This window comes from Typha latifolia, chromosome 12, assembly GCF_019914945.1.
Source record: "Typha latifolia isolate L0001 chromosome 12, TyphaL0001v2, whole genome shotgun sequence".
NCBI classification, from domain to species: domain Eukaryota; kingdom Viridiplantae; phylum Streptophyta; class Magnoliopsida; order Poales; family Typhaceae; genus Typha; species Typha latifolia.
In genome coordinates, this window is record NC_133097.1 from 4,764,920 (window position 1) to 4,787,693 (window position 22,774).

The 22,774-nt window shown below is 33.9% G+C and overlaps 1 protein-coding gene across 1 annotated transcript in view; it reads left to right on the forward strand.

Moving 5' to 3' along the window:
• The first annotated feature begins 5,917 nt into the window (after positions 1–5,917).
• LOC140798915 (alpha-mannosidase) overlaps positions 5,918–22,774 on the forward strand; it is a 46,108-nt gene continuing 29,251 nt past the window's right edge. Inside the window, exons 1-16 of the mRNA XM_073153002.1 lie at positions 5,918–6,252; positions 6,328–6,411; positions 7,775–7,863; positions 7,950–8,124; positions 14,190–14,309; positions 14,382–14,465; positions 14,556–14,627; positions 14,709–14,822; positions 17,311–17,411; positions 17,494–17,587; positions 17,695–17,859; positions 17,960–18,040; positions 20,085–20,150; positions 20,269–20,325; positions 21,797–22,016; positions 22,281–22,417. Coding sequence (XP_073009103.1) covers positions 6,043–6,252; positions 6,328–6,411; positions 7,775–7,863; positions 7,950–8,124; positions 14,190–14,309; positions 14,382–14,465; positions 14,556–14,627; positions 14,709–14,822; positions 17,311–17,411; positions 17,494–17,587; positions 17,695–17,859; positions 17,960–18,040; positions 20,085–20,150; positions 20,269–20,325; positions 21,797–22,016; positions 22,281–22,417 — 1,869 coding nt within the window. The 5' untranslated portion in view covers positions 5,918–6,042. The remainder of the gene's footprint in view (positions 6,253–6,327; positions 6,412–7,774; positions 7,864–7,949; positions 8,125–14,189; positions 14,310–14,381; positions 14,466–14,555; positions 14,628–14,708; positions 14,823–17,310; positions 17,412–17,493; positions 17,588–17,694; positions 17,860–17,959; positions 18,041–20,084; positions 20,151–20,268; positions 20,326–21,796; positions 22,017–22,280; positions 22,418–22,774) is intronic.

Genomic DNA, 22,774 nt, shown 5'->3' on the forward strand with positions numbered 1-22,774 from the left:
AAACATCCCTGACAAAGGACCAGTTTATCAACATATGATCCACCCTTTCTTTCTCACTAAGCTATGAAGCACAGACAACTCTCCTAGGAGGAGGTGTCCGAGTCGGACACGAACACGAACACGCGTTAGACACGTGTTCGACACGGTTAGAAGTATCCTTAATTAAATAAAATAAAATAAAAATATTGGACATGGGAGGGACACGGCAGGACACGGGCGGGACTAATATTAGTGTTAATGGGTTGGGTTTGGGTCCTTTTTATTAATCCAAATCCAAACCTAAAATTAATTTCTCCAAACCCCACCCCTTAGAAGAAATCTCTCACTCTCTCATCCCTAAATCCTCACCTGTAATGAACAAGCTGCTGCAATGGATGAGCACGATGAACGGGCGATTGTGACGGCGTGAGCACAATGAGCGCGACGGACGAGTGGGTTGAGCAACTTCTTTGAGACCGGTTGCGATGGACAAGGTTCTCTCTCTCCCTCCCTCCTTCCCTCCCTTTGTCCCCATAAGCAGACCTCTCTCTCTCTCTCCCTACATACATTTCTTCGCGTCATATTTGTAACGCCCCCCGTAGCACGTGCATGTGCACGCCCATGCGCCTACACGACACGCGCGACGCATGCACAACGCATGCGACAGGTCGAATGGGGCCCGTCACGCACAGATACACGAGTGATATCATTGCCTAGGGTTTAAATACATATGTGTGTCCAGGTGTTTTTCAAGTTTTTCTACTTTCATAATCTTCTAACCAAATCGACAATTGTCTAGCATAATTATTTTAGATTCATAACTCTTATCTCGTTTACTACTTTTTACCAATTACTCCTAACGTTGCACAATCATAAATAATCTAGCATAAGAATTTAGTATCTATATATAGGCTAGTCAGGTAATCATACTATCATTCTACATAACTCAATAATAATACTATTGGATAAAAAAGAATTATTATTACTCAGTAATCGTGTACATTGATTCTATAATATAAAGAACATTATCATATGTCAAATATTTCATAGACTATTCCAAAATAACGCAATTTATCCGAATCTATCACTACTCATGTGAACTACAACCAAATAACAATATAATGTCATAATTATCTATGATAATACAATACGATTTAAGTAAATCAGTTATCTCCAAGATCTACTAAATGCATACTCCAATACACAAATATGTTTAATGGGTACTATTGAAACGTAGTAGTAACCTCCTTTATAGTCGTGCACGTGTACAAGTGGCATAATATTATATAGTAGAATAAGCATAATGGAACACACATTATTATCATATTTTATGTGCTAACGTACATGTTCATGCCTAATAAATATGCATAAAAATTATGATATGTAAAATCTTACCGAATAACAAAATAAAATTAGCATGCATGATATGGAACAATAATAGTAAGAAGAACGTATGCACATGTATGATATAAATGTGATGATGTCATAAAGTAAGTTATTTCATTCTCTATACTACTCTTAGATTATAGAAGTTTCACTTGCATAAACCATTTTCTTGATACTAATTGCCACTACGCCATGGGATCATTCTCATAGAGTATGGAGTCTATCTCGATAAGGAAAGTAAATAAAAAGCATAAACACAATATTCTTATCACTAATTAGTTAAATAATCTTATTGACGTTCACTATAGGCTTGGGTAAGTCTATCTCATAATTCCTACCTCTATTAATTAGATAGAGCTGGCATAGTTATACTAATGCATAACATGTTGTTAAACATAATAAAAAAAATATTCTCCTCAAATTATCGCCAAAATCGCTATTATCAAATTTACAGAAGATCGCATAAATAACATTTAATTAATAAGCTTCGTTAAATAATGCAACTTGCTTGCCCGGCCGGTGGGGAAGACAATGATCGCCCACTGACAGCAAAAACCCAATCGATGGGAGGGGAAGAGCTGTCGGTGAACCCGGCCGTCGGCAAACCCTATTGACCCCACCAACATGCTCCCCTTGGCAAACAAAAGCTAGTAAAGGGGAAGCCCAGCTGCCAAAGTTAAGGGGACGCCCGACGGCTCTGGACCGACACGGCAAGGCACGAGGCCAACGTGAGCATCCTCATGAAGAGGGGAAGCTCACCAGACCAACGCGGCAAGGCACGAGACCGCTCGCCGGCTAGATCACGGTAAGACCGAGAGGAGGACAAAATTGGAGAAAACCCCAAAGTAACAAATCAAACTTACCTAGAGGATGAGAGAGCTTCGGTGCTTTGATCCAAGGGGGTCGGTAGTTCTGGCGGTGTTTCAACGTGGCGGGAAGAAAGGGGGAAAAGACTACTAGCGGGGAGAAGAAAGAAGAAAGAAGAAAAAGAAAAAAAGGAAAGAGAAGAAAAAAAAGAAAAAGAGGGGGAAGAGAGGAAAAAGGGTGCGTGTCGGGCACGTGCCAATTTTTTTTTTTGTGGATGTTACGAAATATGTACCCATTTTGGGGCCCAAAGCTAATGAGAAGTTTAGCACTTATATACCGTACTAATATTTTTCAAATATTCAATATAGTACTAAACTTTCTTTTATTTATTTTCATTGTCATAATGCCCACTTTAAAGCCAATTTTTATTCACTTCTCTTTATAGATTTAAATAAATAAATATATGACATTAAAGTACTCATTGAGCTCTTTTAATTCCACCATTAATCCATCATTAATAATGTGTAGACCCCACTAAAAAATGAGCTCAAAATTAATAAAATATTCAGGTCAAATATATGATATTTTCAACATATAGTAGGCAAATCAAAGTAGAAATTAAGAAATAATTATAGATTTATATGAGTAAAACTTAGAATTCTGATCTGTGAGGCGTGTTGAGGAATGTAAATGTATGTCTAGTTGATGAGAAGTAAGGAAAAACAAAGTGATAAAATTTTAAAAGTCTAATCATTTACTATGTTTGGATAAAGGATATAGACCGAAAAGTGAGCTTCTTCGTTCCAATAAAATTACAAACTTTCATAATTTTAGCTTATTTTACTTCCTCTCCGTATGTGCTATAATTATCCAATTTTATTATATAAATTTAAGTTTCACTAAACACTAATAAGTCATGAATATACCAGAATTGGTTTTAATTACTAAATTGTTTCCATCTCTTTCACTCACAAACTGTGAGGGCTTTTTTATATTGTTCGCAAATGAACTCTGAAAACTAAACACATCCAAAGTTGTAATCACTCTCAATGAGTTTGATAAATAAAGCTCGTAAAAAAAAAAGAAATGAGAGAAAAATTAGAAACTTGTTAAGTGATAAATGAAGCTCATAAACTTGTTTTTTTTTTATATATATTTCTTTGAAATTCTCATTTCAAAATAAGGTATGAATCTTCTTTAATAAGCTTGAGAGGTTTTTATTTTTTCATTTGAGAGAGTCAGATTCATCCCAGATTTTAGTCTTTAACTTTTGGCATCTCTTTGACAAATCAAACCATCCAATTTAACTTGATAGATGAAGTAAACATGTGTATCTTTGAAGTATCTTTTCAACATTATAAGAATCACATTGAAAATTTATTTGGTCAAAAAGCTGCAATTAGAAAAGTATATCTGTCTCTAGACCGTGTCACTCTAGGAATAGGTTATTTATATGTTCACTTGTAATCTAAAATAGTAGTATAATAATTATGTTTAAAGAAAAAAATTATATTTTATTTTTTATAAAATATGAAAATACCTAGTGATGTATTATATTCTATGTATGTGTATATGCATTATCATTATGTATGTATGCAATATCTTGTAAGGCATCACTGTGTGTGTAATGCTTGAGAGGTTATCGTTATGTGCGTAATAGAAGTATATATTAACACTTTCTATTTACACAAAAGCTACATATTTGTTCTTTATTATATTATTGTAGACCAGGCTAAGGTGAATTTATTTATAGTGATGGTGGTGGGTGGTTCGAGGGGGTTCGACGGAGAAAGAGGTAGAGAGGATGGTATCTAGAGGATAGAAACGAAATGAAAAATAGAGATGACAATGGCGTCGGGGTAGAACCGATACTTGGAGAGAGAGGATGGAGTAGGTGGTCCGGTCCTAAAGAGGACGGGGGTCGACGGATGAGAGGGTTCCATAGTCAAGGAGGAAAGGGTTGTGTCGGCGTTGGTTATTGTTCATCGATTACTATTCACTTGATCATGACATTGCATACTATTCATTGATGGGATGGATAAACTAACTTTATATATGTACTGATTATATATTATCATTATCTATATACATAATAACTACATTGTCATTAGCTATATATGCAATAGCTACATATTAATATTCTATGTATATAGTGAATAAATATTTATAATCTATGTATATAATGACTAGATATAAACATTCTCTATGGAGACAATTATTATATATTAACATTTTTTATATGTATAATGACTATATATTAACGTTTTATGGATGCAATGAGCAGATATGTGGAAAAATTAAGTGATGAGAGATAGATTTTGAAATAAGTTTAGTCAAACCAAGAGTAAAAATTTAAATTTGGATAAAAATATTTCTAAATTAAAATAGGGATAATCTAATGTGCACTCTCTAATCTGAAATATTATACTCGAATGTTGAATAAAAAGTGAACGGAGCTAAACCCAATCCAAATGTTTAAGCCTAATATGGAAAGAGAAATAATGAGGATTTAATGAAGGGAAAGGAGGAGGAAAAGGGAGGTGGACAGCAGATCGAGGAGCTTAGATTGGGAGTCCAATGGGAACCAGCAAATCGAGGGACCGACAGAGCTCTTTGAGCAGCCTACTGTGACTTCAGACTAGATTCATGCTAAGTCCCAGAATAGAGTTAAGAGTTTGGTGGTGCTCCCACATCTCACGGATAAGGATTAAGCCATCAACTCTCTCAATTGTAGGCATTAAATACTTACCAACAAACTTATCCAGCGTCTCTTTCCTTGTAGACAAACGTCTTAGGCTGGCCCATTTAAAAATACTTAGACATAGCAAGAAGTTGAGTTTTTGGCAGGTATTCTGCTGTTTTTGACCAAACTAGTACTAGTACTGTTTTAAATTTAATTCATCAAAGCATATTACTCTAGGCACTGTAGCTCTAAAGGAACATTGAAACTTTTGGCGTCTCTATTGTACGGTAAAACACTTAAAAATGTGGCGTTTTTACTTGTAAGGAAAATGGTCAAAATTTAAGCATTTTTTCATACAAATCGGCTAAGGAAACTTTCTTTTTCAACTAAAAGGCTTGTCTGATGAGTGTTATTTTTAAAAAAAATCTTAAACGCCGAAATTTTTAGCATTTTTATTATGGCACAGTGTTTCAGACCCCTTTTTAGTAATAAATTTAAGGAGTGATCTATTTTAGTAAATTAAAGACTAGTTCGGTCAAAAACTCGATATCCACTTCTATCTAAATTAATTTAAAATTTAAATACGAATTTGGATGAATTTTACCTTGCCTACAAGCTGCTTTCCTTAATAATCTACTACTAGTTTTCATGGCCTATTTCGGGTATTGACGACACGTAGAATGGGACTCTCTATATCAAACTTTGGAATGAATGATTTGATTACTTAATATTCGATTCTTTGTTCAACTTCCATTGGAATGCATTTATGCAATTTTTCAGAATTTCCTATTTCATAATCATTCATATTTCCTAATAAACACTAATAATATAAATATATTATATGATACGGATTCGTATCGTGATTAATCGTTTGATTAAATCGGTCTATTTTCGGCGTCGTATACAAAATTAGCAGCTTCGTATCAAAGTCATTATCGAAATCGTCACCATCATCAATATCGACATTTTAGTACCGGAAAGGAAATCCAAGAATTTGGGCCGGCATATTTCGACATTCCATCTGTTTGGATAAATAAATTATTCCTGCAGAGGCACCCTTCCCATTAGCTCCAAAATCATACAAGAGTTAAAAGCAACAGACAAAAATTTCAAATCTAAAACCCATTTCCAATCCCCATTCAATTCCAGGACACAATCCCCAGGCCGATTCCATTCTCTTGGAGACGATGAGCTCCATGGAGTTGGTAATCTTCTTCATCTCCCTCGTCGTTACTTGTTCCCCTAGCTTTGCTACTGCCGCTTACATCAGCTACAACACGAGCGCCGGAATTGTCTCCGGCAAGCTTAACGTGCACTTGGTCCCGCATTCCCACGACGATGTTGGATGGCTCAAGACCATCGACCAGTACTACGTTGGGTCCAACAACAGCATCCAGGTTGGTAGTTTTAGAGGCACTGAGATGCTTCCTTTTAGTGGAGATTTGAGTGAATTTTATCTGGTTGTTGTATAGGGTGCTTGTGTTATGAACGTGCTGGATTCGGTGGTCGATGCGTTGCGGAAAGACCCGAATCGAAAATTCGTGTTTGCCGAGCAGGTATGGATGATGATTCCCAATTGGATTTGGTGTGCCATTATAGTAATAATAATTTTTCATGCCTCAAATCAAATGCCAGTTTGAAGAAATACTCGAAGATTGTAGGCAGTGGTTGATGTTGAAATATAAGCTAGCCCATTTGACTAGTCAATTAGATTAATTGGCTAGTGCAGAATTTAAGAATAATTAATATTAATTCTCTAGTTTTGAAGTAACTTTTGATCTTCTTGGATTTGTGACAACCTTTTATGTTATCTAAAAATTGGGAAACAAAGAGTCATGTAGTGAAAGAGTCAAATATGATAAGAGTCAGACGAGTACAAATGTTCAAAAATTCGGATGATTATCCTTAATTTTTAAGATCTACCGCATTGGCTTTATTTGTATCTTATCTGTATCCATGCTTCATAGATACCAAGGCACTCTTATAGTGAATGATAACTACGTATTTCCTTATTTTCCTTTTTTTTTTTATCAGTCATTCTTCCTCGCGTATCGAGAATCAAATGAGTTTTCGCCTAAGTAGCCACTTATCTAACAAATTTCTAATTTCCCAATTGAAGGCTTTGACTATAAGTGCCGTCTAATTAACTAAAATTGAAATTTCATTTCAGAATGTGAGAGTGATTCCTGTACCGTCTGAGTCTAGTCATTTGATGAATTCCTTGATTAAGCTAACCTCATTGATGACCTTCTTTTCTGCAAGAATTTCTTTTGGATACTCATCAATATTCAATATCTGTTTCTTCTGAAGCAGGTCCTTCTCCTGCTAGGATTTGAATCCTGTAATTACATATATTTTTGTCTTGGCATAAGTAATTTGGTAAATGAAAAGTAAATAAAATTAAATATATGTTTTCAATAATTAACTATATGAATTTCTTTGTTTTGTTTTCTACAATGTGATTGTGCATTCTCTTTTCTTCTATATGGAAATATATTACTACCATCAGAGCTATTACTATTACTTTCAGACGGTCGCAAGTTTGTTGAACTAGTAGGAAGACTAAAAACATCCTAGATTTTATGTTAAATCTAGTGACAGCAAATATTTACGGTGTCAAGTTTTCTTACATAATAATTTAGTTGTGCAGGAGTGCTCTTGACAGACAGTCACCTCAATAATCTCATAGAAGTTGCTGAAAGTTCTATTTACAGTAAATAACTAAAAACATCATATCCTGCTAGGCATGTGATGTGATAAGACATCCCTCAGATTTTCAGGAATCTGTTTGGTACTAAAATGTTCTATTTGACTGTCAACATATGTTCGCTAAACTAAATGATTCTCTGCTTTTTGTTTACTTATGGACTGCCAAACTTGCTTAGTTCCAAGTGATCAGCCTTTTGCTACTATTTTAAGGCATTCTTCCAAAGGTGGTGGGTGGAGCAAAATGAGAAAATTCAAGACATGGTCAAGAAGCTTGTGGATTCTGGTCAGCTGGAGTTCATGTACACAACTTTTTCTGTTTATCCTTTACTTTAAACCATGCATGTCACCTATTAATTTATGAAGTTACCATTTAACTGCATTTCAGAAATGGAGGTTGGTGTATGCATGATGAAGCTACCGTCCATTACATTGATATGATTGATCAAACAACACTTGGTCACCGTATGATCAAGACTCAGTTCAACAAGGTTCCTCGAGTTGGTTGGCAGATAGATCCTTTTGGGCATTCCGCTGTGCAAGGTTACTTACTTGGAGCAGAGGTTACATATAACTCTCTTCTCTTGACATAAGGATGTAGATTTACTGCTAAGATACGCATTATCCTCTTCTTTTAGTTTAAGTTACATTCACTCTAATTCTGTCATAAATTTCTACCTGTGATGCAAAATTTCATGAGATATTTAAACTTGGTATTTATGGTGAAATCAAGGTTATCTAGGCTAACATTGTAATCTTGTTAGTTATATCAAGAATTTGTCTACGTAGCCAATGCCTGTCTTATCATGCCACTTGCAAACTATCAAATTGACTAGCATGGCTGCGTATAGAGGCTCTAAAGTTTGTAGAAATATTTTAATGTCAAGATCAGGGGTTGCCATGCCTGTGGCACAGACCGTCCGGTACGTGCCGCCACACTTGTTGACTGTGCTGCAAGATAGGACAGCTCCACCACTAGCACCATGCAAGAAAGGGAGAGAAAAAGAGGAGAGAGGGAGACTAGCTGTGCCAAGCCATCATCGTTGTTCTCTCTTCATTGCCATGCCCGAGCCCAAAGTAGATTTTTTACTTTTTTATTTTTGACCCGCTAAGCCCATCTTCTCCATCTCTCTATCTCCTACTAGGGCATGACTGGCGATGTGGAGAGATCAATGACGATGAGGAGAGAGGAGTGATGCCGTTAATCGCCTATAGGACTACTACACAGTGATGAATTGCTGCTAGGTGAGGTGCCGCATGACACCTCTCATGCCACATGCTAGTCAAGTGCCGACACAATCTGTGCTGGTAGGCACGTCAATCCTTGATCAAGATGGACTTGTTTTATTGTAAGATTTCTTAAAAATAATGGGAAATATTTAGAATTTAAGCAACCATGAAATAACTTAATACTATAGAGTAATGTAGGAGAAGAAAGATGGGAAATAAGGTAGAAAAGCGCAATAGAAAAGAGGTAAAAGAAAATATATCAGCAGGCCGGTTGACATTATATTGCCATGCTGGTTGACATTCATTCTTTAAACATCCTCTTAAGCACATTGTCTGTTCTAGATGATCCTCTTAAGGTGATCATCAATATATTGACAATATGTTTAGGCAAATCATCTATTTATGCTCCTATTAGCAGGTTATCTTAGAGTTGATTATGTTTCCTTGGCCGACAAAGTTCTTTGACTTCTTTCCTTCTCCCTTTGACAGCCTATGATCAGACTATTGTGCCTTTTGATTGCAAGTACCAATATGATATCTACTTATTTCCCTTTCTATTACTGTCCTATCCTTCAACCCTCTTTCCTCCTTTCTTCATTTAGTTGCAGCACCATGCCATGACTTGCTTTGTTCAGTTAGTATGTTCAACTGTGCTGTGTGTCGGTACAAACACATGCTGCAACACGTACCTTGTTGACCATCGGACTGTAGAAGTAATGACGACACTTAATTCTTATTCATCTTCATCTTAATAAGTTAATCTTCTTCATTGTACTAGTTATTTTTATTCCAATCATATTGTTAATGACAGATCCACCACTTAATGGAATCAAATCATGATCTTCTCTGTGCTTTGCAGAATGAGAACCCTATAAAATCTCTTATGACTTTGTCCTAGTTGCTACATACATGAGTGAATACTGATGATCAACTGATTCAGTCCATATGAACAATCGATTGTTCTTGTCTGCTCCTAAACTTGGAGGATTAATATTTATTCAGAGCATTTAACTATTTGATTGGTTATTGGTTCAGAGCTTTTCAATCAATCGTACCTTAGGTTGATTTGCCAATCATCATGTGTATTTTCATAAAGTTCTAAACTGATTGAGTCTGTCATATGCACTTTGAATCTTTTATTTCATTTCTATCCAAACAACAAGAACTAGGGTGAGCACAGTTAGCTTGACGTAAAGAATACAAATTTGCTCTAATAATAGCAAGATAAATCGTATCATCAACTGGGGTGTCAGATGAATATATTCAACTATTTTCTCATAAGGTTATCAGCTTATCATATTCAAGGAAATATTTAAAGATTTGTGCCAATATTACCCATATCTTTTGTAAGATTAAGAAGCAATCCAACATGTTGCATTAGAAGACCTTAATTTCCTCTGTATCTTTAATAAGGAGATCTATATGTACGTGGGAGATGTTAGAATATCGTTTGCAGATTCCTGATGAATTTTAGGACTTGGTTATATTGGGGTTCATTGTTTACCAAAGAAGTGGGAAAGGGTTTGAAGGTTAGAGATGTGGATATTCAAGTAAGGTTTTGGATATGAAAGAAAGATCAAGAATCAAAATCAATGAGAAGAAAATAAGAAAGAAAGAACGAGAAGAATAGAAGGAAAAAAAGTTAAAGAAGGGATAAGTACCAAACTCACTTTGGCTTCCTATAATCACACCAGAGGGTCGTCTCACACCAATCAAAGCTTCAATGAAGAAATAAGGCACAATTTTAACTTATCTTTTTCTTGCAAATGAGACTATAACTGTTGTTACAGGAGAGGTACATCCCCTTCTCTAATAGCAGTAGATGATTACTCCTTAACTGGCTCAAATCCTAATTTCAATAGTTCACATTTTCATAGGAGACCTCACACAGTTAGTATCATAAAACATTCTCCCAAAATTCTGAAATCAAATCTAAATCTGAACAGGATGGTTTGTTTTAAGGCTATTCATTCTTAAGGCCTCAGATAGTCTAACTCATGGTTGGCAGGATCGGCTGATGCGGATTGGTGAAAGTCAACAGATTTTATTTTATTTTTCTTTCGGTTTTCTTCTCTAATCTCTTCTTCTTTTTCTTCTCTCCTTCACATACTGATTTTTTTTTCCACGTAATAACTTTCCAAATTGTGCTTGAGTAGTTCTAATTGAGTAATTTCTAAAAGCATGAAGTACTATTGAATTTCTATTATTTGTATAAGGAAGAAAGGATGAGAGTTGTTGCCATTAGAAAAAAGTATACATTAGAAAACATACTTTGGAGTTGCCATAAGATCAATAACTTTCCAACAGTTCATAATCCATAAACTACAAGTAAAGTTATAATTTGTAAACCCACTTTGATACCAGTCCACTTTCTCTCAGAATTTTCTCAAACTAATTGGAAGTGCTCTGTGATTAATAAGCAATAAAGTTCATAATTTGGAACCTGGTCACCTACAGCCATTTTTGTTCCTTTTTTATTTCTCTTTTTTTCTATTTCTTTTTCTATTTTTTTTCACTGTTCACTGACAGAAATTTTTTTCTTTTGTTTTTTTCTTCCACTCTCTCTCTAGTCTCTTCTTTTCAATTTTCAGTGGCAGCAAACTTGTTTTTAATTCTTTTTTTTGTTTTCGTTTTTGAATTTAAAGCTCTTATTTTTCTTCTTTCCCTTATGCACTTAAATTGAATCTTTTCATTCTATTTATTCTGAAGGTAGCAAAGCTGTAGTAGCTGAAATTAAGATAAAATATTTATTGAAATATTTAATTTGCTAAAATTGAGATTAAATATTTACTGAATTATTTAATTTGTTAAATTTGAGATTAAATATTTGTTGAATTATATTTTTAATTTGATCTGAGTTTAGGTGTTTACATTAAAAGTAAAATGCCTCCAAGAGAAAAATCACAAGATAGCAATATTGGTTGGCAATATTGCATTTCTCTTAGTTAAGACAAAAAATGTATCAAATGCAATTAGAGTGGAAAGGAAATAAGAGGCAACATTAGCCGTCTGAAAGAAAATTTAGCTAGAAGAGAACAAAATGTAGCAGCTTGCACTCAAGTTAGTTTGGAAGTCAAAAGAGAAATGTTGGTCCATCTAATAGGCAAAAAAAGGGAAAAATAAATTGTATAAAAACGAGAGTTAATGTTTTGTCAAGAATTGATACATGACTATGAAAATATTGATGATGATAACAGTGAGCATAGTGAGGAGGATAATAAGGAGAGACAGATAAGAAGAGCAATAAAAGAAAATAGAAATACACAAAGAGAGGAGGAGATGAGAAAAAGCAGTTATGGTGACTTTTAAAGATTTAGATAGTATATATGTAAGGAGAAAAAGAATATAGGGATAGTAGTTTTAGGACTCCTAGCGGTACAGGCTTTACGGCGGAGTGTAAAAATATTGGACCGATGGATATATATCTTAAGAAAAAAAACGTCGTATATAGACTACTATTAAGGCAACTCTCAAAAAGATAAAATGAAAAGAAACATATTGGTAAGTCTATTTCTAAATTTTTTTTCTATAATTATATTTCTTTCAATTTAGTTGATAGTCCTTATTATTAGACCACGGTAAATGCTATACAATTAGTAGGGTCTAGTGTTCCACCACCTAGTTCAAAATATATTGCTACTAAATATCTGAAGTCAAAGGTAAATGAGCTTCACACTTATATTAAGACATCTAAAAAATATTGGGATTAATTTGATTATATAAAAATGTGTGATGGGTGGATAATATAGAACAAAATAAATATAATTAATTTCTTGGTGTATTCAGCATAAGGGCAATATTTTTAAAGTCTATCGATGCTATTGTTTATTTTAAAAGTATAAATTATATATTTTTTGTTTCAGTTAATGGATGAGGTAGTAGAATAAATTAGTAAAAAAAGGTAGTCGAAGTAGTTACTGATAATAGGGCAAATTATAAGGCTGCTGGATAATTATTTATGATCAAAGTATAATATTTATATTAGATCTCATGTGCTGTACATTATCTTAATTTCATGTTGGAAGATATTGCTAAAGATCCTAAAATTAACATCGTCATACATGAAGGTCGATATTGATAAATTTTATATATAATTATGGTTGAATTCTTAATTTGCTTAGGCAGATGGTTAGTGATAGAGAGATTATCAGACTCGATCTCACTAGATTTGCTATTCATTTTCTAGCATTGGAGAGTATAATACTATATAAGGATGACATTATATAGGTATTTACATCACCAGAGTGGTCTATAAAAATTAAGAATATAAAACCTAAATATCGAAGTTTAGGTAAAGTTTTGAAAAATATGACTTTTGGGAATATATTATGAGATAATATTATAATTGCTACCACAATATTTGAGTCTCTTATCAAAGTACTATAATTTATAGACAGTGATGACAAGTCTGAGATAGATTTCTTATATAAGGCTATGGACATAGCAAAAGATTGAATAAAAATAAATGTGGACAAAAGTTATCGAAAGTGGTTGAAGTTGATTGATTATAGATAGAACAAATAACTACATAGAGATATATACGTTGTTAGTAGATATGCTTTTATATTATTATTTTATTTTTATTTAAATATTATTATGGGCTTTATTGCAGAGTGTGAGAATATTAGACCGATGAATATATATCTTAAAAAAGGAGTCGTATACAAACTATTATTAAGACAGTTTTCAAAAAGATAAAAAATGAAAAGAAACATATTGGTAGGAATAACTATGGTGCAGTGAAAGAGAAGAAGAAAGAGAGAAGAAAGAGAGAGAGAGTGAAAGAAATTAAAAAACTGAGAGAAATAAAGAAATAGAATTAAAAAATTACTTAGTGGAGTTTGTCGGAGTTAAAAATCCACGTTGCCGGAATTTGCCGGAGATAGATCTCTCTATTAAAAATAATTGTTATATGAAGGAGAAAGAAAAAGTGAAAAAGAGGAGAGAGAGGGAGAGAGTGAGAAGAAAAGAGTGAAAGAGAGGAGAGAGAGAGCTCAGATCGGAGACATCAATAATTGATATTCCTGGGTCAGATCCAGATTAGATCTATAATCGATCTGACACGATTTACCCAAAACCCACCGATCCTGATTCGGATCGAGATCAGTTGATCCTGCTAACCATGGTAAATTTGACTACCGTATATATAATATAGACTCCTCCACTCAAGCATATAGATTTCTTTTCTCTTAGCTAAAACTTATGTAGATTTCATGTTAAACAAAAGATTAGGAAAACATTTTGAAATATTTTCAAAATCAGTAGATAATCTTTTTCTTCTTTATTAATGACACATAATGTATGATTATTATTTTTTTCTATTTCTAATAGGTATAAATATTAGCTCATTATGGTATTGTTTGATACTGGGGATTTAATTGTTATACCACAATTGTAGCTTGGTTTCGATTCTGTACATTTTGCAAGAATCGATTATCAGGACAGGCAAAATCGTAAGGTGGACAAATCTCTCGAAGTTATATGGCGGGGTTCAAGAACATTTGGTTCCTCGTCTCAGGTTCTAAGCTTCACTTGCTTTTGTTTGCCTTTTTGATTATATATTTGTTAATGTGTGTAGTTAAATCTTCAGATCTTTGCAAGCACCTTTCCTGTTCATTATAGTCCCCCAACTGGATTTGGTTTTGAAGTCTTTGATGACTTTGTACCTGTTCAGGTACGATGTCGTATGAAGGAGCTGGAACTTCATACACTTTCATTTGTATCCAACTACTCTAGTGATTGTTTTCTTACTTAATTTTTGCAGGATGATCATTTGCTTTATGACTACAATGTTGAACAACGTGTAAATGATTTCATCAATGCTGCTATAACTCAAGTAAGTCCCCTCTTATACTTACAATGCTTTATATCTTCATCTTCTTAAGTTTTTCTTTTCTACGTGCTCATTTCAAATCAGGCTAATGTCACACGTACAAACCATATAATGTGGACTATGGGCGATGATTTTCAATATCAATATGCAGAATCTTGGTTCAGGCAAATGGATAAGCTTATCCATTATGTTAACAAGGTAATCCGTTTAGAATGTATTCATTTGTTTGTATTCTTAAATATAGTGAATGGGAGTAGCTGATTTGATGCAATAACTTGTGAATATGAGTGATAATGATGCAAAATTATCTCTTTGAATCATATAATCTTCCCTTCTATTATATTCTAGCTTTATTTGAAAAGATTGCCTCTGAAAATATCTTATTATATAGATCATCTTCTGTTCTGACCTCTCCAGTCAACATTCAATTACGTAAAGGATGAAAAGTCTCTAATTCAGGAGGATTACCAGTTTAACAAATCAAAATTTCCAGTAATCAGAAATTTTTATTGATGGAATTCAGACATAAGATGTGATAATACCTCTAGATAATTTTTCTAGTGCTGTTTGGGGCTTGTTTTCCACGTTGGGATGGTTTAAGGCCTCAGTAGCAAGAGATACATATAAGGTCTAAAACACAAGATTAAGCTTTCAAATTCCATTATCTTTTCATGCGGTTTTCAATTTCACTACATTCATAAGTCAAATTCATGCTTCTCAATGTGACTTATAACAAACTTATGCAGCCATAAGATTCCGTAGATTCAAGATCATTTGTACCTAAGTTGGCTTACAAGTCATTTTCTACTAGTCGGGATAAGATACAAGTCACTGTCAAGGCAAGAAATTATTAGCTTCAGAATACTTTCATCCTCTTATTTTATACGAAGGCCTGAAAGTATTCTGAAGCTAAAAATTTCGTACATGTTTAACCCAACTTGGATGAGAAAATTGCGGTAATCTGAAATAAAATAAAAAAAAAAGATCTAGTTGAATAATATGCAATCTATACTTCAATTTGATGATTTCCATATTTCTTTTCTTTAGATTTTTTTAATTGGCCAAAATAATTGTGGAAACGTAAAATTTATATTTATTTGAAATTTCAACTCATAGTTGTGAATTGCAAAATAGCTGAGATTGACCCATCTACTTGGATAATATACCAATTAGACTCCAATTAGATAATTTTCTCTACTACAATTTTCTGAAAGTTTATGGAAAATCCAAACTTCATGTATACGGCTGAACTTCAAACCAATAATTGCAAAATATGGTCGAGATCTGTTTTGATCTTGCCACCACTAATTTTGTGATTTTCTGCAATTTTCCAATTCTTTTTTCCTCAATTTTACTCAACACCAAGTGAGGATGTCCATTTTATAAAGTATGTAGCTATTAAAAACAGTCTCTCTATATTTCTACTAGGATAAGAGTATGAGCCAAATTTGAGGATTGGTATTAAAGAGGTATGTACCCATTATATCGTGGCATAAGAAGTAAGATTTGGAGAGAAGAAACAGTTGTCGATTTTTCTTCCATAACAATTTTGTACATAGAAATTTGGAGAGAAGAAAGGCCAAAATCCTACTTCACTACTATAATAATTCTATATATTGGATTTGAAAAAAATAAAAAATAGAAGGGTCGAGAACACTTGGGAATGATACCAAGGGCATGAGGGTGACACGACGGAGCTTCCAGGATTGGTAGGTGGTGAATCAAAAGGTAAAACACAGATTGCATTGACAAGGCTTTGACGGTCCAATCTGAGAAGGTGTGCTCCTATGAGGGAAGAAGAAGGAGAAGAAAATGATGATGATAATGGTGGTGGCATCGTGGGGTGGAGGAGTAGGGTTACATTTTAGAAAGGGGAGATTTTGAGGGTTTGTTTGATTTGGTAACCGATTACTCATAGGGGAATCCACGACCGCTCCTCTCATCGCGTAATGGCCGAGAGGAGCGGAAGGAGATCAAGTGTCTTTCATTTTCATTTTCTTTTTTAGTTATTATAACTATTCCCAGCAAAAAGAAATTTCGTCATTGATACTAAAATTGACTTAGTAGGAAGCTAAGGTAAAACCATAAAATTCACAATTGAAGAAGAGTGATGTACCACTAAAGAGTCACAACGAAGGCTTAGGAAATAGCTCCGGATGCTTCTAAAACATTTTATCTTCATGCTCTCCTAAGTTGCTTCCTCTGAATTGTGGTAATGTGTAGACTAAGGTAACTGGCAACTTGCCAAGGGATCCGTGGTTGCTCCCCTTGTCGCATAACAGTCAAGAGCAGAGGAAGAAGATGCATGTGACCTTCAACTTTTCAGTTATTTCAGTATCAATTTGGGGTGAATATTGCTAGAGATTTTGGGAATTTGGTTTCCAAAGAATTTTCTCAGATTTTGAAGAATTGGTCAAAATCCAATGGTTCTCTATTTGGGGTTTTTGCGAGAGAACATATGCAAGCAATTGAACAATGACATGTCCAAGTTCTTGATATAATCTATCATTATTAAGAAACATGATACTTTCTGTGGTTCTACAGCTAGTACAGTAATTTATGTTAAAAATCCATGAATATCCATATAGTTCACCATATTGAAAAACCCAATTTGGTGAATAAAAATAACTCAATAAATAAAGGAATATTGTTCACAAGAAATACTGATATTGCCTGGATATGACAGGATGACCGAGTCCATGCACTATATTCTACTCCATCCATTTACACCGATGCAAAGAATGCAGCAAATGAATCTTGGCCATTGAAATATGATGACTACTTTCCGTGAGGACATTAGTATATCTTATTAAGTTTAGTCAAAGTAATGCTTGCTCATGTTTTGAACTCTTCTATCTGATGATTACAGTTATGCTGATTCATCAAATGCTTATTGGACTGGATATTATACTAGCCGCCCAACATTCAAGCGATACATCCGTATGCTTAGTGGATATTATCTGGTATAGCAAATTTCTAGTAGGATTGCCAATAAACTACATTTATATTTTACTCCTGTTTCTCAAAATTGCATAAAACTAATGAAACATTACATGACTTATCCAAATAGGCGGCACGACAAATTGAATTCTTGGTTAGGACATCTTCAGGGTTATTTACAGATGGTTTAGGAGATGCACTGGGTATTGCTCAGCATCATGATGCTGTCACTGGTACAGCAAAACAACATACAACAAATGATTATGCAAAACGCCTATTTTATGGAGCATCAAAGGTTTGCAAGTTTCGGTTATTTTCCTTATTCCCAGTTATCTTCTTTTCTCCGAATGAGATGTAGTCAAGTGAGCTCACTAATTTCTCTGTCCTACTATTAGGCAGAAGAGGGTGTAAACTTTGCTCTCACCTGCTTAACAAGTTCAAATGGACCTTGCTCGTCTTCAGCAAAATTTAGTCAGGTAAGGTGATTATTTGTTTCTTCATTTAGGCTGATTCTGAGAGTGTGGTTATTTATAGGCCTTGCTTAATGCTCATTTCCTTTCTTCCTGTTTGACTTTTTGAGCTTGTCCCAGTGTTAGACCTGAGAATGGGGTTAACAATTTAGTGGAACGTAGAGGTATAAGCATCCTAAATAAACATCTCATATAGCAACTGATTCAAAGCTTTCATGGGTACTGATTCCAGGGATTGTCCACCCAGGGTTACCAAAAACGTTTAGAAGATAAATCTCCCACGTGCTTTAACCAGCTGATTTAAACTTATGAATTGAGCAACACTGTAGCCTTTTTTTTAGGTTCAGATTGAAGATAAATATGTAAGCAGACTGAGATGATCTCAACAATTGAATCATGTCATTGTGTGCTGAAATCTGACATTGTGATTAATGTTTGTGTTACTTCACCAATTACTCTCAAAGCTTAAAGCTGATAGAGAATGGTGGCTTTTATATATTGTATTTATTACCTCACTTCTGCGCTAAAATATTTTGACAGACTTAAGAAGTGGATTTTATCTAATTGAGTGGAGTTTTATATTTTCAGGTAAAAATGAGCATGACAAGATTTGAATCGATATCTCTAACTCTGTTACAATATTAACTCATCAACTGCTCTAAAAATTTAAGTTATTAGAGAATGGTGATTTTATATTTTGGGTATTTTATAAATCATACCTTATATTTTATCTATTTTGTGATTCACATCTTGTATTTGACGATTTTATAATTTGATCACTCCTTTTTCTTTAGAATTCTCGTTTAACACCCTAACTTTAATTTGATTAACTGATATCGATCAAATTATTAAAATACCCTTATCACTATTTTTCCTCCTCTATGTCCCTCTTCTAGGAAGACATGGGTAATTTAGGTATTTATAAATTATTTCATATATTATAACAGTATATTTTTTTGCTGGTACTGTTTAAATTAACGGAAGGTGTTAAATAAGAATTATAAGGAAAAATTAGGGGCTTGGGTTAAAAACCTCAAAGACAGGGTGTGAATTATAAAATAGATAAATTGTAGGGTGTGATTTATAAAATTTCCTTATATTTTATATGTAATAGTTTGAAATTTGTCAAGTTTTATCACTTTGCCTTCTCATAGTCATACTTTTATTTCTTGACCTTATTTCTATCAGCATAATAAGATTACAATTATGTGGTAACTTCATATATTTAGTATTGCTCCGAGGGACAAAGTTCATTTAGTTTTAAAGGTAGATAACCTGTAGAATTTTTCGAATTTTCTTATCCTGCAAATATTTCATTATTTAATTAGGTTTTTGATTTGTCGAATTTCTCACTATAAAGGATAGAAATCCTTCTTTTCTTACATTTTTCTCTCTTTTACCTAGTCTTTTTATATCTGCATGTAGTATCGGAGTGTTGTAGAGTGGAACGCGTTCCTCCTCCATTATGATCATGAAGTTGTTGACAAATAAGAGAAAATAAAAAAATAAAATTCATTCCTACATCAAATGGACTTTTTAACATTTGGGTCATGACAAGTGATCTCCTCGGAAATTTCAAAGTCATTTGTCATTGAAATAACTTAACAATGTCTGAATTGTTATTAAGTATGGATATGTCGATTTATGTCTAGAGTCTTATTTAATTGAGAATTGCTATTTGAAAGGAAACTTGGGGCCAAGTCACTCACTGAACTCCCGAAGTTATATTAAAATCAAGTTTCAAAATGTCTTTAATGTTGTCAAACAGAATATAGATGCTGATCCTAAACTACCATTTCTTCAGTTCCCCTTTTATGGAAATATCATATTATAATGATAAAAGATCATTCCTTATGGCCTTCTATTCTTTGCTATTTTAAATGCTTAATGTTTGTTCATACTATCATACTGTGGAAGTGTATTCCTACATTAATATTTTATTTTGAAAGAAATAATCTCACTGGTCCTTACACATTGATGGAAGCAAAATCTGGCCATAGATCAATCTTCTGTTTTTTTGTTTAAATTAAACTCAATTCTCCATTTCCAGTGCAATTTGCTCAATATAAGCTACTGTCCTTCAACTGAGGAAGAAATTTCAGCTGAGAAAAGCTTAGTAAGTTTTCTTGTCACATGCGGTTCTCCGCTTTTATGTAATATAAACTAAAAAACTACAGAACTACAAGAGATTACTCACTGGATGAGATGACATATTAAAATGTCTTACTCTGCAGATAGTGGTGGCATACAACCCTCTTGGATGGAACCGCAGTGATTTAATACGAATTCCGGTGAGTACATCAATGAAACCTGTCTTCAGGTTGATGATTTAGGAGTTTCCTGTTCCTAGCAGTAGAAAACTTCCAACTTGATATTGTAAAATAAACTTACTGGTAGTTAAGTTTTGAAACTTCCAGTTTTACTGAGCAGAATTTTATTGTAAACATGACAATTGTTAGATTTCATCGAATAATAATTCATTGTATTGTTTCATGGCTTGATGGAGAAGACTAGTCATTCGAATTCGCTTCTGCAATCCTTCTTTTTTTTGTTGATCATTAAGTAACTTTATGCATGGTTGCAAATTTTTATCCTCCTGTTTATTCAATATACATTCTAGGTTCATGTCTCACAAAAATTATATATTAACTTTCCTAGCTGATTATTAGAAACATTCCTTCTTCCAAATTACATATAAGCTAAATGAGTAAATTCACTTGAAATTATTTTTTATCATGGTTCCAAAAATCTGCCGATCCCGATCCTGGCTCAATACTAGTATTGGAAGTGTATCGATTGTTTCAACCGATACCTGATTCGGATCTTTGTCTCAGTTGATACTCAATCTAGATTGGGATAGGCTGATTTGGGTCAAGTGGGTCAGATATATATCCAACTCCGGGACATCAATAATTGGTCCCCAACGTCTTCTTCCCTTCTTCCTCTCTCTCTCCCAACCAAAGTTGGTGCTTCTCCGATGCAAAGATCCAGCTCTGGCAAGGTCTTTCAAACTTTGGTGATGTAGATCCAGTTCTTGTGAACTCCGACGACCTTGGATATGTGTTTGTTTTTTGCTTTCTTTCGTCTTTTCTTATTCACTGTAGTTTTATTTCTTCTCTTCTCCTCCTCTTCTTCTTGTTCACTGCGGCAGTAGAAAAATGTGGATTTTCCTTCTTTCTTTTCTTTTGGTTCTTCCATTTTTCTCTATCTTCTTCTTCTTCATTGTGTAATGAACATAATTTTTATCTTTTTCTTCTTCTTTTCGGGTATCGGTTGTACCTTGAGATGGGGGAAGTTGTTACAGAGTATTGCCTAATGTTCTTAATGTTCTTATAGACTCTCTAGTGATGTTCCTGCGGCTGTACTTGATGCATATGATCGCAAGCATTACCATCAGATTGACCCCTTCTCTTGTCATAGAACAAAAGTTAGTAGAATTGGTGTCTTTTTTTCCCTCATTTAATCTCCTAGATCTGCATGCTTCTTACAAAATTTGTCATGTAAATCCATTATCAAAACATCTAGCTGATAAAGATTCATATTGTTGTTTAACTTGTTTTGGTGGTTTAACTTACTGGTAAGCCTTATGCATGAATAGTTCATTCTATTCCTATAGTAACTATTATTCTGTCTCATAGATATTCTAATACATGATTTATTATAGTAACTATGCAATTATTAGACTGAGTTGGTACTGTTTTCAGCCTTGGGACAGCTTTCCATCTCCCTGTAGACTTTTCTGAGTTTCTCTCCATTTGTTAGGTTAACGATAACCAGCTTGTCGTACGAGACTCTGAAGGAACCGTTATTGAAACACAGTTTGTGGAGGTGGACAATGTCACACGAAATATAAGGAAATTATATGTTAAAGCTTATCTTGGAGTGTCATCAAACGAAGCTCCAAAATATTGGCTCATATTTCAAGCTTCTTTGCCACCAATGGGATGGAATTCTTACTTCATTTCCAAGGCAGCTGGGAAAGGTGCAGATTTTAGAAATTCCTTTAAAGATTATTATTGGTTACTTTATCTGAAAAGGACTAGAATTTCCTGTTCTTGCATTAGGATAGTTCAAAGGCTTGGTTAAAACCTGACATCTCCAACATAGTCCAGTACCTTCCAGTAACCTGTTCCCAAATATCATCGTGCTGAAGATGAACATTTGAACACACAAATGCTTCTAAAATAAAAGTAAAACTGATGTATTTTGGGGTTTCTAGATTGTAACTTGTTATATAATGACACAGGATTCATCAGAAATGGCTACATCTCTACCTTGACTTCTCCAGAAAATGGAACGGTTATTGTTGGCCATGGGCCTCTCACATTATCCTTCTCATCAAGAACTGGCCAACTTGAAAGAATGTCCAATTATGCTACAGGAGTGAGTTTTTATCCATGCTACTAAATACAATGTATCTGGCATGAATAATTTGGTATGGCAAATTTCATCTGGTTAACTAGTAAAAATACGTAGGCGTTAATAAACTCGCTAGTTGTTACTTCATAAAACTGCATCAGGTACTCTAAATGGAACACATTAAATTGAAGTGAAACCAATTACAAGGTTGCATTGACACTCGTGACCTATGTTAGACAACTAAAATTAAAATTGATGGTTAAGAAAAAGATCTACAAAGATTGTCGGTGAAAGTTCGCTTATTAGACAACTTAATAAAATATCGCCATATAGAAGAAATTGTTGAACTAAAAGAGTAGATAATATCTGTCACCCTCCATT